The 17,715-nt window shown below is 40.9% G+C and overlaps 1 protein-coding gene across 2 annotated transcripts in view; it reads right to left on the bottom strand.

The window, feature by feature from the left end:
- Positions 1 to 3,688, bottom strand: part of ATP9B (ATPase phospholipid transporting 9B (putative)) — a 166,264-nt gene extending 162,576 nt beyond the window's left edge. For both annotated transcript variants that reach the window (XM_065628827.1, XM_065628828.1), the window contains exon 1: positions 3,583 to 3,688. In XM_065628827.1, the coding sequence (XP_065484899.1) occupies positions 3,583 to 3,677 (95 nt within the window). In that variant the 5' untranslated portion in view covers positions 3,678 to 3,688. The remainder of the gene's footprint in view (positions 1 to 3,582) is intronic.
- Positions 3,689 to 17,715: the final 14,027 nt, after the last annotated feature.

The raw sequence follows: 17,715 nt of genomic DNA, 5'->3' as shown, positions 1-17,715 counted from the left end.
ACACCTCACACCTCAGCCCTATTAAGCCAAATACAAGCATACGCTGACAGCGGCAAGTGCAAGATACCTGAACAAACCAGGTATTTTGCTTATGGATAAATGAGGGTTGACTACTTTTTAACTCCTTAACAGCTTCAGATTTCCACCACGCTTCTTGTTTTCCTTCCATCAACCTCACATGACAAGACAGGAACTGCACACTTAACTTCCTTCCTGTGTTTAGCAGTTGATTACTCTGGGGCTGATGACAACAAAGACAAGTCGAACACATGAGAACAAGTATATGAAGTCTCATTGCACATTTAAGGTGATGCTGGATGATTTTTGGTCCCCTTTTCCCTTCACAACGTAAACAAAAAGCAGCAGCTATTTTTCCTGTAGATAGCAGATCCTTCATGCTGAAGGACAAAGTGCTGAAATAAGCCCTCTCCATCCATCCGAGGTAGGGGAAGATGGCAGAAGATATAAAACCTGAATTTCTACTGCAAAAGGAATAATTGCCCTTAAACATCAGAAATAAAAGCAGAAAAGGATGTATGTGTTCATTGAACCATAGGTAACATTTAATACGTATTTTTAATTTTTTTTCAAACAGGTCTTGATATATACAAAATGAATATATAAAAACACATTAATCTTGTCATATTCAATCATGAAGTACATCCTGGGACATTTCATGGTTCTTAACTGGCTACAATTTTATACAGAAGTGTACAGTCTCAGGTATGTATCAAAGTTTCTTTAGGTGTGTGGGGAAAAACATACTGATAGCATGTATTTTAAAACTGGAGTATGTCAAAATAAGCACAAAGCACATTAACAAAAAGCACTGAATGAGAAAGTCCTTATCCTCACTGCAAAGCAAACTACAGCAACACTGGCAAAGACTCCTGCAGACTGCTTAGCTCAAGCAAAAGAAGTCATCCTACAAATTAGCTTTGAGGCCACTAAAGGTCAGCAACTGATGAGCTGTATTAACTGATGCTGCACAGTAGCAGGGCAATAAATATGAGTTAAAAACACTACCACACTGAAGTTAGGGATCTGCGTATAAGACTTTCAAAAGACTAAGTTCTTCGCTGAAGAAATAAATCACAGCAAGTCAGAGACTCTTGTGGGCCCACAAACCACAGTACTGGATTAAACATGAGATATCAACTCTATTATATTTTAATTGGTGTTTGTTTCTAGACATCTTCAGAAGTATGAATTACATCCTTTTAGGCAAAATCCACATGTATATATGCATGTGATAACTTTCTGCATATCAGGGACCTCAGTGACTTCACCATTCTTAAAAGTTTCTGCAACATCGGGACCTTTGCTGCAGTTTCCACAGGAACACAAGGCTTCATCGAAGTTTATGCTGAAGATAAAGATTAGAAAAGCAGGATGAATCATTCATAAAGATACAGGAGCTGTAGTTCAATTACTAGCTTAGAGTTGTAAGACTTACGAGTTGTAGTTCAACTCTCTGCACTGCTGAACTTCCTCTTTGACTTCACACAAGACACTTGTGGTAGAATCTACACAAGCATTCCCATGCTTTTGTTACAGGTCCATAGGACATCTTCCAAAGTACATGACACATGCTCTCACAAATCCAGCATACAATATTCCTCAAGTAGAATTACCAACCTACTCAACTCACCTTAAGAAAAATATAAAGAATTAAAGTGAGTGAAAAGGTTTGTATATCTATTCTAATCCTCAGAGCTCAAAAAAGCAATGTATTTAATCAAGTGATCAAAATAAAGAAACATAATAAAACACCTGTCAAATGTCAAAGGCTTATAAATCTACAACTAGTTGAACAAAAGTAATGAAAAATCATAGATAATAATTTGTGTGGCAGATCAGTAAATAAAATACATGTCACCATCACTTGAGAAACACACAGATTATGAAAGACTGTACTCTCAAAAATGTAATCTAAACTAGAAGAATTTAATCCACAATCTTTGGAGGATGATATTGATCAAACAAGATAGAAGGGAAGAAGCAGATCCATAACAAATTGGTAGTTCCTTGCTAGATCTTAGAGCTTGCCCAATCTGCTTATCAAGCCAGGTTTAAACAATATGTATAAATAACTGTAATTACTGCCTGCAGACATACCTTCAGTAAACCTGTGCATCTACCTGATTTATGAACTCAGCCTGTCATATCAATAGCATTTTTCAAATCACCAAAACACTCCTGGGTAACCTACAATAGAACCACCTGATACCTTTCATGGCCTGGAATAAGTTTTTGCCTACATAATCCTCCCCTTTCCCTTTTACTTCCAAAGCACAACACCTACTGAGAAGCTTACAGACTCCAGCAAGAGCTTCCCCTGCTTCAATTCTCTGAGGAATAGCAATTATTATAACACTACCTCAAAACAGAGGACAAACCTACTACAAATTATCGGACATTACAGTATTAGTGAGATGGCGAAAACTACAACTATGGCAGACTGTCCTAGAAGGTCATGAACATTCATAAAAATATTTTTATCTAGTTTAAGAATCAACACAATATAATTTAAGTCTAACATATTTTGCATAGTTTGAAGCTACCTTTTGTGTCAGTTACTCTTTTTCGACAAAGACGTAAATACATCATATTCATGATCAAACAGATTTATCACTGGATTTGAATTCAAACAACAGCACCAACGACTCTGTTATTAGAAAGCCCATTTACTTCAGATCCTACAACTGATCCCTTCAGTTCTTGTGTCCACAACCAGTGTTCTACAAAAAACAAGAGAAAAGGGGAAAAAAACAAACCTCAAACAACTAGCTATAATCATATCCTGCCCTGCAAAAGTGCTGTCCAATGGACAAACCAAAGTAATGGAGCAAATTTCTTCCTTGCTCACAACAATAGTATACCCAGAAATTATTCAGAATAATGGGAAGTAAAGAAACATTCAGTCTTTGCCTGAAAACTTAATTTGACGGCAGGCCTTTAAACTGGCTTCTTCAAATTGCTTTAACCGCCGATATAGTACGCTTCAGATAATTTAGTTATTGTAATTCTTACATTCAACGTTTCCCGTGCTAAGACACAATAACTACCTCACACCATATTTACTAACGACGCCTAAAGAAGCCACCCACCGAGGGCATCCAGATCATAAATAAACTACCGGCCAGAAGCCCGAGTTCCGCGGAGTTGCGGGTGCCCCGCGGGACCGAGGGAGCGCAGGCCGCACGGGTGGGCGCGGGGTGGGCGGCAGGAGCGGCAGAGCAGAGGGCGCCCTGCGCATCCTCCCGCTTGGCCCTGCAGCACCACCCGCCGCCACCACAGCCTGTCCCGGCCCCCCGCCTCACCGCCGGGCCAAGGGGAGAACGAGATGCGCTTCCTCACGGGAGCCGAGAGAGCGGCCAGGACTGCGGAGTCCTGGAAGAGTCAGGGGCTGCCGACACCCCCCTTCTCGGCCTACAGGGGGGCCTCCACACGAACCAAGCAGGCGGTCCCGGAGCCCCACAGGGCAACGGGGCTGGGCGAAGGGCAGAGACCGCCCCGCTCGCCGTTAGAGATGAGTGGGGGGAAAAAGGGGGGAAACCGCCGCGCCGCCCCTGCCTGTACCTGTTGTGTCTCTGCGCCGTGGCGGCGCTGGTGTAATAGGCCGCTCTCCGCTGGGTGCTGCGCGGCACCGGGTGCAGCGGGATCTGGTCCGCCATCTTGGGGGCGACCCCCGCCGCCTCGCGCCCGTCCTCTTCCCCTCCTCCCCCCACCCTGCCCGGCACCGCTCCGCCTCGCCCCCGCCGCCCGCGCGCTACCGTGGGACCCCTGACGTCACGGCCACCGCCAGGAAGCAAGGGCCAGCGGGGCGGGGCCTCGGGGTAAACAAGGAGGCGGGGCCCCAGGGCGCGCGCGTGGCGGGGGCGCGCGTGGCCGCTTTGTGGAGAGGGAAGGGGGCGGACTGTCACCGCGAGAGGCTTGCGCGGGGCGGTTGCTGGCCGTTGGGGGCGGTTTGGGCGCCTGCGGAGTGCGGCAGGGTGGGCTCACCCGAGCCTTCGCTAAGGCTGGTGAAGTTTAGTAGTTCTGCTTCTGAAGCGTCACACGGGTGAGCCACGAGGAGGAAGAGGAGGAAGAGGCAGAGGCTGCGCGGATGGGCTGCGCAGGCCTGGCGGCACGGGGAACGCAGGCATTTCACAGGAAACCGAGCGTTCGGGGCTTGGACACGAGTTGCACGAGACAAACCCCAAAGTGGTTGTCCTGCTGGTTTTTGAGTTGGTCTAGGTAGGCTCCCCTTCCACCTCTTGGATGGCAAGGACTAGCTGTCACCTGTGTTGGATGTCAGCAAATAGACATGTGGTCACCAAGAACAAATAAAAGCCCTGCGAACGCACAGTGGTGGTTTCCTGCCATTGAACAGAGACAGGTTTTGTGAGCCAGAAGTGTTGCCACAAGGAAATTGGTATTCTGTGGTGAACCTGTCTACGGGACCTCACATGGGAGAGATATACAAGTCACCACAGAACAAAAATTGGTTTGGAAGATGAATGTGTTCATATACCTACTGTATGGTTGCTATCCTTCCTCTGAAACCAAATGCTGTGGGGAGCAAAATGCCTAACACCATCACAAGTATGGAAAACTTTCCACAAAAGGAGAAAAAAGGAAAATATATTTATTTCTCAATGTATATTCAAGGTAGAAGAAACACATAATTAAAAAAAAAATGTATCTACCAGGAAAAAAATTCATTCAAAGAAATATCCATCAAAAGAAGACAGCAAAATATGTCCAAAGTGCAGAACACAAGATTAAATGAAAGGTAGGTGGCAAAAACTTTCCTTGATAGTTTTTGCTTCTCTTCAATAATCTAAGTTGCTGGGGTCACCTTTTCAACAGAAGATTTCAGATTTCTTTGCAATAGTACAGTAGGAAGCCAAATTTCACTATCTAGTTGTACTCCAGTCATTTTGCAAAATGACTTAAATTTACTAATTTCAAAACATGGTAGAATTTTAAAAAGATTTCACAAATGACTGGTCTTATACAAGATTATAACAAGACCAAGATCTTCAGCAATGAATCACTTATTATGCAAATTACTCGAGCCAAAGGTGCCAGTAAGATGCCATCTTCAGTCTTTTAGAACACCGGCTTTTTTCCTTTTATTTTTCTGAAGATACCACATGGCAGAAATATGTTCATGGTACAGGCAAAACCTTTGGTCTTCTGGATTGTGACCTGAAAAGTGTGGTGTGGTAATGGCAACACTGGCAATCAAAAACAGTGTCCTGGGTTCAGCTGGGGTAGAATTAATTTTCACAGGAAGCTGGGAGGGACATGGCCAGGACAGTTGACCCAAACTAGCCCAAGGGATATTCAATACCATATGATGTCATGCTCAGTTTATAAACTGGGGTAGCTGGCTGGAGTGGGGTATTGCTGCTCGGGACCTTTCCTGGGAAATGAAGTCTAGATGAAATTATCTAGCACCCTGTCCAATAGCATCTCAAAAAGCTGCAGTGATGGTGATCCCACTGTGTCCTTGATGAGGTTGTTCCAGAGATTGTTCTCACTGTAAAAGTTCCTTTCTTATATAGAGATGGAAACTCTCCCAGTATGACTTGTACCCATTTCCCCATGTCTTTTCCATGTGGCTCCTTGTGATGAGAGAGCTGCCATCTCCTTTGTAGCCACCTTTTAGTTACTGAAATACTGTGGTGAGGTCCTCCCAAGCCTTCTCATCTCCAGGGAGAAAAGGCCTCTCTCAGTCTTTCCTCATAGAGCAGGTTCTCCAGCCCTTTGATCATCTTTGTGGCTCCCCTTTTGGACTCTCTTCAGTCTGTCCATGTCTTTCTTGAATTGTAGAGACCAGAACTGGGCACAGTACTCCAGGTGTGGCCTGACAAGCCATGGGCCACACCTGGAGTACTATGTCTACTTGCCAATGCTAAATGAGGTTGCTCTTAAGACCCAGACATTTCAGACTGAAATGTTGCTGTACCTTAGACTGTACCTTCGACTGTACCTTCTACCTTAGAATGAGAGGGAATAGTCAGTACTGAGGCACAACAATATGCAGTGTATGCCGAAGGATGCTCCTGTCTGCTGGAGTGAAGGTCATGAAACACTGTAAATGCTTAAGACAGCTTGCCATGTACAAATTTCTACTCAGTGTTTTGACTTTAAGCACATATCTAGTTACTGAACTCGCTGACAGACACAGAACACTTGAAGTTGAACCAGGAGAGCAGGAGCAACAGTTCTGCAGGATGCACAAGGCTCATGTGGGAATAAAAGGGAAAAATCCCTCTGCTGTGCCTGTGACAAGACTTTTGCGGGTATTTGAAGGGTTCTCATCAAAAATGCCAGAAAGAGGGAAAAGATTTGTAACTGTGATATCATTATCAAGTTGATGGTAGTACACCAATAGAATCACAGAATTGTAATTTGGGTTGGAAGGGATGTCCAGTTGTCATCTAGACCAAGCCCTTGCTACAAGACATTTGATACCAGATTGTTCAGAGCCATGTGCAGTAAAGTATTGAACACCTCCAAAGACAGCACAGTGTCTCCACAACTTCTCTGGGTCACCTGTTGCAGTGTTTATTTTGTGATTAAAAAATTGCTAATAAGTAAGCAGACTTTCACATGTTCCAACTTTGTTTCTGTTGCTTCCCATTTGATAACCATGCACCTCTGAGAAAAGTCTACCTCCATCTAAAAACTGGACATGAATAGTCTTAAGGGTCCAGATACAGACTTACAAGGGCCAAACAGAGAGGAAGGACCACTTCCCTCTTGCATCTGCTGGCTACGTGTTTACTAATACTGCCCAGGGTGTGGGTGACTGACTCTGCTGCAAGGACACGTTGCTGTCTCATGTGCAGCGTAGCAGGTATGGTGTGGTACTGCCTGCCTCCAGCCTGCTCTGCAACGATGGCTGTATTTTATGTGTTTGAACAATCTAACACAACCCAGAAAAATTTCAGCATAACAATTATGCAACTCCCAGGTGCTTCCAAGGCCCTTGTTATTACAGTTCTGTGCACCTCACAACTTTAATATTAACAGCTATATATTCAGAACCCTCATGTGGCTACTGAAGTTCCTGCAGTTTGCTGAGGCCAAGAGAATTAAAGTGATTTCTTTGAGTTTACTGTTTGATTCAAGCCTGTGGCAGAGCAGTTTTCAAACAAAACAGAAATCACTTAATTCACAAGTTAGCAGCCTAAGACTAATCTTCTTGCCTCTGCAGAACTTTGATTCTGGTTGTTTGTATTTCTGGTTATTTACCGTATTATTTGGCCTGACATCTCTAATTTTAGTCAATTGTGTGTATGCGTTTGTAAATTCCGTATGTATAAATAAATACATGACCTAATACATATAATAAAAGGTTTATTTTGCAGACTTGTAAATGCCCCAGCATGGGGTAATCATTAGGAATCACAAACGCCTTTAGAGTCTTGATTTCTTACTGATACTGATGTATTCTGTAAATTATTGTTTTATTTATTACTAGTTTAAGGTTTTTGAAGATGAAAACTTCACTATTACCTGTGTGCAGAGAGGCTTTGAACCAGAAAGCCTTCTAAGAAGAGGAAAATGAGAGTTTTAAAATAAATTAATGGCCAAGAGAATGACAAAATTGACATATTTATCATTTTAAATGCATGCAGTTTTTCTTACTTCAAATATATGTTTAAAACTTGCAGTTAAGTCAGTTGCTGGAAATCTATCGTGATCTCAGCTTCTTGATCTAATTGCCTTTTTGCATCAGTATTTTCATAAAATGGTAAAAGCTTCAGGGTCAGGACCTTGTGTGGCATCTATCATTCAGTTCTGCCTCCAGATTATGATGTAATCCTGCTTTATGTTTCTTAAAGAAAAATATTTACATTTATGTAAGTTTTTTAATTTAAAATTGAGGCTTTGGCATATGGTACTTAGGGACTTTTCAAGATGCCTGTAGCAAGTGTGCCTGCATTTTGAAAACAATATTTCCTTTTCAATTTAGAAATCCTGAAAGGTCAAAGAATAAACTTGCTTTTGATTCAGATTTTGCTAGTCAGGCATCTCGGGCAGGTGTTGTTTTGCCGTATGAAAAAAGCTTTTCATTTCAGGAAAGAGATATTTTTGCATTCAATATTAAATATTGGCTAAATAGTATTTGTCACTTAAATATCATTATAACATACATTTATGATAATAAGTAAAAATAACACCATTCTGAAATAAACTTTTTGTATCATCCTTTTCATGTTTCTTTTTTGCATCTTTTTGCATTTATAACAAGTGGCAGAGTTCCAGAATCTATGATTTATGGATTTTGTGAGCTCTTGATTTAACTAGGAATGAGCTGGCATGGAAACTGTTTTGCATTTTTGCATGTCTCTGCTACAGGTGCAGAACCTATCTGTAACTAGTTCTGCCTGATGTCCCCAGAGGGCATATTATAATAATTTATACTTTTGCTACCATTCTACTTCTGCTGTAAATGCTGAAGGTTAAGTGCTCCCTCCCTCCTAATCCTGTTTATCTATCCAATTTGGGCTAGAGTAAGGGGAGGAAATTAAAGACAGTTTGAAGATAATTGATTCTTCGCTGTCCTTCTTGGAGCCAGATTATAAAATCAGTTCTACTGGGGTAAATCTGTGGAAGTGATACTAAAATCAGTTGAATATAAAACAAAAGAAATTATTTTCAATAAGCCTCACATAATGTTATGCGATCCAAAATTTACATTACTTTTATACTAGTTATTTTCTCACCTTATCCTTCAAACCACCTTGCATTTCCATTTTAATTGTGGAACTGTTTTCATCAGTGATGAACCAGCTCAGTATCTGTCTTCAAATTTTCAGCAAATTGAAAATCAGTCCAAGACACCTAGAGGCTTAACAACAACAACAAAAAATCACTGACAAACCCAGAGCACAGCAACACAGAAAGAATCCTGTTGTCTTTATGGGAGGAGCTGAAGGCGGCAAAGACGACTAAACCACATAAACCCCATAAGTTCTTACACTGCCAGAGTGAGGGAGCAGAACAAATACAAAATAGAGGGAGCTATTAATAAAATGGCTACAGTTATGAGTTTAAATAATTCTAATAGCAGTGCCTTCATATCTTCAGTCCATGTCAGTAGGATGTAACAAAACTTGGCCTGGGAAAGAACAAAACTGGAAATCCTGTTTTCTCTGAGAGGGTCCTTGTTTTAAAAGGTTACTTCAGACAATGAAGCTGCATGCAGTTCAGTTATACACCAAAATCAATGAGTTTAAAAACACCAACAAGAAGTAAAAAGTCATATAAAATATTACTATAATATAGGTACTGGAAACAAAATACTACTTGCATACTAAAAAAAAAAATTACTATTGTCTACATAAGTGCAAGAAGGAAATTTCTGTTTCTACATGTTTTATTTTTAATATTCACAACATTCAATGTTTGTCAATTAGTTGTGCTCCCAGCTGTTACATTTCTTTCAGACCTTCCTTCAAGGTCTTCTCTTTGGTAAATGTCAACTCCCTGCAGCTCTGGAGGATTTATGGACTGCTAAATCTCTGCTCCTCCTTTTATAGTCCAAACTGTAGTTCCTGCACCACCAGTGTCACACCATCTGTGTGCCACCCCCACCCAAACTTTCTTTTAGAATAAAATACCAGAAATTTCTTCTCCAATTAAATCGGCAAAATAATGTATATGTTGTACTTTGGACTTTGCTAGGGTTACATCTTCTAGCCAATAACAGGTCTGTCTGAAAAGGCAACGAATGACCCTTCAGTGAGAAGCATCCAGTAGTCATTCACAGTAACTCTTCAGTTATCTTAAACTCCAAGTTAAAATTGCTTCAATATACGTTTAAAAATCCCATGCCTTTTAGTTTCTAGTTAGCTTCTGAGATACTTTCTCATCCCTTTAATGTATCTAAATTCAATGCAACATTTTTATTTGTAATTGGAGAAAAAAAGCATGTGGACCTAAAACTTTGAGCTGGGTTACCAACTTCCGATCTCTTAAAACCAGAGCATATCCAGTAAAATATTTCCATGATCTGTGGTGCAAAATCAACAGCAAAGCACACCGGCACTTTGAAAGGACACCATTTTTTTGAGTGTTCTCAGTGGGTTTAGTTTAACAAATTCCATGCTGTTGATCTTTCAAATAAATAAATACAGCTGCTTTAACTACTCCTTGAAGCTGAAAGAAAAATGCACCCATGAATTAATTACAAATTTTGTGTTGTTTCAGAGCTACTGAAAAGGTCATGGAAGGACAAACAAGGCCCAAGTGTAAACTTGAATATCCAGTTGTGATTGCTGGTATCAGACTCATTGGATCTGATTTCTTTTTGCAGTTTCTGTTACAACACTGACTGAAAGCTTCAACTGGGATTAGGGGGTCTTTGTCTGGAGATCTATACAGAAGTAGATGAAGAAAAAGGTTCCCAGATGGTAAGTAACAAAATACTTAGTGTCTTGCATAGCATATCCTCCAAAAGTCAGAAATGACTTTAAATCTCCTCTTTCTCTGATATCTCTTTATGTTTGCCCCAGCCATCAGCTCAGGCTCATAGCTAAAAGGTTTCTTATTTGCCTCAGACCTGCTTCTGAAAGCCCTTTTCTCTCAGTCATTTTAGCCAGTCAGATCTGGCTCCTCTTAAAATGTAGATGTTATCTCTTTGTTTACTGATTTCAGTCCAAGCAGCAGTTTGAATCTTACAGATTTGTCCCTGTATAGCATCCCTTATCCATATAGGAAATGTAATTTTACACATTCTTAGCCTCATGACTGCTACCACACCCTTTTTCTGGCATTGAGAATAGCAGCTACTCTCAGATCAACTTGGCATCAGCTGAAAAGATAATTTTCCCAGCTCATCACTTTCAATGTTTTGTTTCTATGCCCTTCCTCTAGCATCTTCCCCAGTATTGCATTGGGAGCAATCTGTTCCCACTCAAGTCATTATTTCTCACTGAGAGATTGTTTCCCACCACTAATCAACAGACAATTCCACTGCTTTTTGCCTACTTGTATAATTTGCAAACGTTTTTTCCCATTCCTTGGCAAATTCTCTGTAAATGGAAAAAATTGGGTTCATTGGTCTTTTTCAGAACTAGGAAGGGTCAGCTTCTTTCCACAACACAAACTGAAACCAGGGTTGCCCTCAATAACACTGGATGAAGAACATCAATTGTGGCATCCAGGCAGAGTACCAGGATAAAGACTGATCAGTCTAGAAACACGAGTTACCTGCAACTTGCAGTATCGTTAACTGGTTCTAACTTATTTAAATCTGGAAGAACTGGTAACCAAACACACTATTTGTGAAAGTACATAATGTTGTTGTGAAGAGCCTTAAGACTGAGATGAAATATGTGCTTCATATAGCAGACAAAATACATTATTCACAAAAACTGGCAGTGATTTTACCTATTTTTAGAGCATTGGTTAGAAATAATACATGAAGTCTGAAATACATAGAGACTGAAGTCTAATTTCTTGGACTACAGAGGCGTTGAGTCATAGTCCATGATGTTGGTGAAAATAATGATATAACCAAAATTATTATATAAGTACAAGATGCAACAAGCCAACAGATAAAACAAGATTGAAACAGACAGCTAAGGGAAGGTAACTAAAACATGTTGCATGAATTTCTTTTGTAGACTGTATGTACAGCTTTAAGGATGGGTTTATGAAAGGCAGGTCCTGCTTGACTAACCTGATCTCCTTCTATGACAAGGTAACCCACTTAGTGGATGAGGGAAAGGCTGTGGATGTTGTCTACCTGGACTTCAGTAAAGCCTTTGACACTGTACCCCACAGCGTTCTCCTGGAGAAACTGGCTGTTCATGGCTTAGACAGGTGTACTCGACGCTGGGTAAAAAACTGCCTGGGTGGCTGGGCCCAAGGACTTATGGTGAATGGAGCCAAATCCAGTTGTTTGCTGGTCACAAGTGGCGTTCCTCAGGGCTCAGTATTGGGGCCAGTTCTGTTTAATCTCTGTCAACAATCTGGATGAGTGGATCAAGTGCACCCTCAGTAAGTCTGCAGAGGACACTAAGTTGGGCAGGAGTGTTGATCTGCTGGAGGGTAGGAAGGCCATACAGAGGGATCAGGACCATCTGGATCATTGGGCTGAGACCAACTCTATGAAGTTTAACAACCCCAGGCAGCACTCCAGGCTCAGGGAAGAGTGGCTGGAAAGCTGCCTGGCAGAAAAAGACCTGGGGGGTGTTGGTCAACAGCTGGCCGAACATGAGCCAGCAGTGTGCCCAGGTGGCCAAGAAGGCCAACAGCATCCTCGCTTGTATCAGAAACTCTGGCCAGCAGGAACAGGGAAGTGATCAATCCACTGTATTGGGCACTGGTGAGGCCGCACCTTGAATCCTGTGTTCAGTTTTGGGCCCCTCACGACAAGAAAGACATTGAGGTGCTGGAGGCAGTTCAGAGAAGGACAACGAAGCTGGTGAGGAATCTGGAGCACAAGTCTGATGAGGAGTGGCTGAGGGAACTGGGGCTGTTTAGCCTGGAAAAAAGGAGGCTGAGGGGAGACCTGATCGCTCTTTACAACTACCTGAAAGGAGGTTGTAGCATGGAGGGTGTTGGTCTCTTCTCCCAAGTAGCAAGTGATAGGATGAGAGGAAATGGCCTGAAGTTGCTTTTTCCTAGCTTCTTGATTTTTTTTTTTTTGGCTTTCTACAAATTCCATTTAAAACAAGCAAGGACATGATTGGCCAGTTTTCACTCCATAACAGAGGTGCTTGAAAATAATTTCACAGTATGGCAACACAGATTAAAATGATCTGCCCACTAGCAGATTTATGTGACATTTTAGAAAATAAAGATAACCTAACTTTAAGGCAGAAGACATTTCTTCTGGAAGAAAAGAAATGTTGTCTTACAGTTGGTTTCCCTTTGTACTAGTTGTGTGCAACATGGCCTCTATCAGAAGAGAAAACTGGTGTTATTAGAAGATTTCCCTTTGAGGACTGGGCTGAGATGAAAGCATCATTGATGAGAAGAATAAAAGTACCCTTGGACCCTCTCTGAACAATGAACAATTTGGGTGCGGTTGTACACAAAAGATGGAGTTCAGAATGGGCCTGTGGCCTTAGGCTTCATTTCAACAAAGCATTCAGCGGATGCCTCAACCCCACTAGCCTCTCTAAAATGTTAATGAAAACACTTATTTTTCCCTCAGTGCTACCAGAGAGAATAAACTATGGAAAGAGAGAAAAATAACTATGAGGTCAATGGAGTTCATGTGGGTGATTTGAATTCAATTTCTCCTCAGCCATCATGGTCAGCTCCTTACCTCCTTACAGCAAGGAGCCTTTGTACTAATGTCTTAGCTCCCTTGCAGCAGATACAGCATGTAAGGATTTTGACAGAGAGCTCAGGCAGGAACACAGTTGAGAATGGTGAGAAACAGGGCCTTTAGTGTGACCAACCTGTAAGGGGACTTGTGGAAGGCTCAGTTTAATTCAGCTACCCTTTTTCAGTATGTATTTGTGTGTATATATATATATGTTTATAAATATGTCTGATGTACTGTGACTGGCATTCCTGTTCCATCTATGAGGTTTGGAAAGTTTTTCTTTGTTGCATGCTGTGGCATGTACTTCAAAAAGAAGAAATCAGCTGAAGAGGCCCTGTATTACTAGCAGTATTTCTGGGATCAGGAGAGTTACGATAATTATGATTGCTGCAGAGTGCTTACATCTCTTATTATTCACCTGCCTATTAGGACCACTTCACCGTCACTATTGCTCAGAGCATGACTGAAAGTCTAGGTAGACTTAGGGGAAATCCAAATTCTTGGTATTGAAGAATCGACTAGATGAGATATTTTGCAAGCTGTGCAAAACTCCTGAGACACAGGCGGTTGGACACAGAGTTGACTCAAGAATGTGAAGATAAGGGAGTGAAAATTAGTACATACTTAGAAGCAAGTTAAGGGAGCTTATATATGCTGACAAGGTAGTATCAGTGTGACACATCTGGCCTCATTCATTCTCTACTTTTCCCAAGTGAATTTGGGGATATAGCTGGAAGTTGTCTACAGCAGTAAAAGCAGAACAGAACTGAACAGTAATGAACACTAAGAAAATATGTGGGGAATTCTGTGACAAAACCCACTTTGCCTCAGTCTTAGTTTTGCATCTTGTCCAGAAAACAATCTGTGTGACAATTTGTTCCAGGCTTACCTTGCTGGAAAATATGGAGCATCCTAAGGCAGAAATTGGCCTCTATTCACCACATTGTATTGCTGATCTCTGAAGCACGAGCATTTTCAGAATGGTAGACAACACATTTTTGGGGTGATCTCCCTACAACACAGAGAGCAGTTTCAACACTTGATTCTTCATATCATATCAATTACAAAGTGTGTCTGGCCCAAGCAGGCTTCTGAAAGCCAGTTAGTAAAGTACCATTTTCTCCTGTGCATCAGAAGGTCCATGTTCCATCACCAAGCGAAGAGCCTGAGGATTCTTCCCTTGCTGAGAGGCTAGATTTGGGCAAGCCCTCATGTTGCAAAGAGCAGGTTCTTTGAGAAGTGGAAGCTTTGTGGTTAGATACTATCAAGATACAGCATGGTAGTTCTGAATGTTTTCTTTCAATCTTTCTACTTTTGAGATGGAGTTATAAAGAGGAGAAAGAAAAAAAAACCTAGGCAAAATGTAATCTTTTGTGCAGCTAACGAATCCCAAGATACACATCAAGAAAATACTTGCTTTTCACAATCTAGCCCATTCCTAGTATATAATAAGCACTGGTACTTTCAGAAAGAGAAGATGCTCTTTAAATCCAAAGACAAAATTTCACCTGTGTTTGCATTCAGGACATGTATAAGTGAGATGCAAGAACCATGAACAAAATCTCTTGTAACTGTGTTTCACATATATATCTACACATGCTAGCTAAGAAACTTAGCTAACTAAAGTGACTATTTCTTTCTAGTGTTACAAGTTGTAAACTTTCAACTCTAACTTGATGAAATGAGAAGGTCTTCATCAAATGCCTTCTAATGAATAGGTCTTCCATTTATAACTGCCTCTCCCATATCAAACCCACTAGGAGAGAAAAAACAGCAATTATTAATAATAACTTTATTTGGGATAATTTCCATCAGTCTTTGAAAGTTCCACCTGCTGTTTTCAGGCTGTGCATGTTAAACAGAAGTGCTTACACTTGACCTTGCTCTTGATCCACTTTTTGTGCGCAGCAGTGCCTTTCTTCCTCTGAAAGATAGGTACTATTTGTGTCCACATAAATTATACTGTACTTGCTATTAACATTCTTTTATCTGCTAAATTACTTACAGTGATTGTGTTGAAGACTGTTCCATGAGCTGTTGATAATGCAGGTCTATGATTTGGATGTAATATGTCATTCTTAATTTAGGACAAGACTGAAAGGAGATGGCAGATTGATATAATGCATACAAAAAATTAGGTCCTGGCCACATGCAGTCAGGAAAGGATCCGTGGTAGTATTTGCAGCAGGAAGCATGTTCAGCCTTGGCATCCTGACTAATTCCAGCTTCAGTAATTATTCTGTCTAAATCTTCCTTCATTTCCATATGGGTGATTATAGTATTTTCATTTATTTCATGCCTCAGATTCATGGAGCACATTAGAATAGGTAACCTCTGTCCCATATCGCATTGGAGAAATAACAAAGAGGAAAAATCATCCATACTTCCGTCTCTTAACAAATAGTTAAGACTGAGATAGATCCAAGTGATTTAGCTTGTCTGGTCAGCCACAAGACTAGAAATGCTGCACTACTGATTGACCAAAAGATAAGAGTCTAGAAATCATGATCTGGAGTAAGTGTGCTGTACATCAGGGTAAATGGGACCTATTAATAGATTAGAATACTGCAGGGCTGCATCCTCTTGAAGGAGGGAGAGAAGATGAGAGGGATCTAGCCTTCCATTCATGCAATCTTATCTCTTAACAGGTTCCAAGCAACTGATGATTTGACATTGAATAAATCTCACAAAACATTTACGATGGTGGCATCACATCTCTTTTTCATGCGAGGACCCGAATGGAAGTATAGATCACAAGAACATGCATTAAATAAATGGTAAAAAGTAGGAAGAACACAAATATATTGGGTAAATTGCTCTGTCTTCATGTCTGTGTCTGTACGGTGCTGAGGTCTTCCTTGAAGATTCTCAGCCCTTTCACTGATTTAAGAAAAGAAATTAAGAATGCTGTTCTTGCAAAGTCTGTCTTCTGTGAGGACCCATCACTGAAAAAACCTTCTGCATTTAATTTGCTCAAAGATTACAGTTTCTCCCTGTCACTAAGGAAAACCTTTAAGATGTTAAAGGCAGATTTATTCCATGAAGTGTAAACACCTCACACTTTTGTAAGCTAGGGTTTTATTTTTATATGAGTAGATATTTTTTTTCCAAATCAATGGAAAAATATACCAGAAGTGGCAAAAAAAAAGGTTTCTATAAACTGCGTATTTCTGAACCATTTTTTTATGATAGTAATAATAAACATATCCATAGAGCCTCTCTCAGTGTTAAGCTTATTCTTATAAAGCCATGCAATAAAAAATACCGCTCTACATGACCAAAAAAACCCTTGTTCTTTTTAATGTAGTTCAGCAAAGAGACGTAGCCCCAAAGTGCCAGTCTCATCATGTTGCTGCACAGGTCTGACGATCGGCGGTTACCCAGTGTCTGGGTCCCAGGAGGCAGGAAACAGCTTTGCAGTGCTAAATATTGTACTATTATTATTTTTAGAGCTTCAGTATACTGCAGACATTTCCTTATATTCTTATATTTTCCCTGTGAATGAACTAAGGAAAGTTTTTAAAAATATCTTATTCAATATAAAGTGCAGCTGTCATTCACAAGCCACTGTGGACCATGCCCTTCTTGTATACAGTTGCAGTCCTGCCATACTGAAGTCACTGAATGTTTTGCTAGAAATTTTTTTTCTTATGGTTTATGTTGTGCTAAATCATTTTTATGCTATACACAACTCTGCAGAGCACAATGTTACGCTCTTCCACCCTCTCCATATGAGTAGACAAGACACCTCTCCTTGCTCTGTGTAGGTTAAGCAAAGCCAATAGGATTCAGCCCATCTCACTGGTGGACATTCCCAGTGTTTCACATTTAAGAGTTAAGGCAGATATTAGCTAGTCTGTGACCTTGTATCTATCCACAAAACCTGCCCTGCAGACCTGTGATTTGGCACATTTTGTGGGCCTGTTTGCTCTCTTTGCAAGTCTGCTTCTCACCTACTCTCTTCTAAGAGCTATGCAGGATTAGTGCTTCTTCAGGAACTGGGCTAGACAGAACTCTCACCCGCCTTCTATATGCACATGTGAAGCTGATTAAACCTTACCTATGAGGGGTAAGGATGCTTATTAATGAAGAAGAAATCAAAAGACAAGATGCTAATTGACCAATTTTTACGTACGTGTTTGTGCAAGGGAGCAAACCAAAGTATCTTCCTCCCTGCGCACAGTATACACAGACCACTACTGCATACAGATTCCCAGTTCCCTGTCTGGCTAGTACATAAAGCAAAAGCAAGAAGGAAGAAGCTGGAAGAAAGGTTTGACTCCTTTTGCCAGCACAGTTCAGCATCTGCAAATGGAAATACTACCTTAGCCCCCTTCTGCAGCAAGCAAAATATGACAGTTTGTGGTTCTAGGCTAGGTTTATCAAAAGCATACAGACAAAATTGTTTCGATGGAAAAATAGATTCT

The sequence above is a fragment of the Caloenas nicobarica genome, chromosome 2, assembly GCF_036013445.1.
Source record: "Caloenas nicobarica isolate bCalNic1 chromosome 2, bCalNic1.hap1, whole genome shotgun sequence".
NCBI classification, from domain to species: domain Eukaryota; kingdom Metazoa; phylum Chordata; class Aves; order Columbiformes; family Columbidae; genus Caloenas; species Caloenas nicobarica.
Note: the sequence above shows the minus strand (reverse complement) of the source record. Positions and strands in the feature narration are given on the sequence as shown.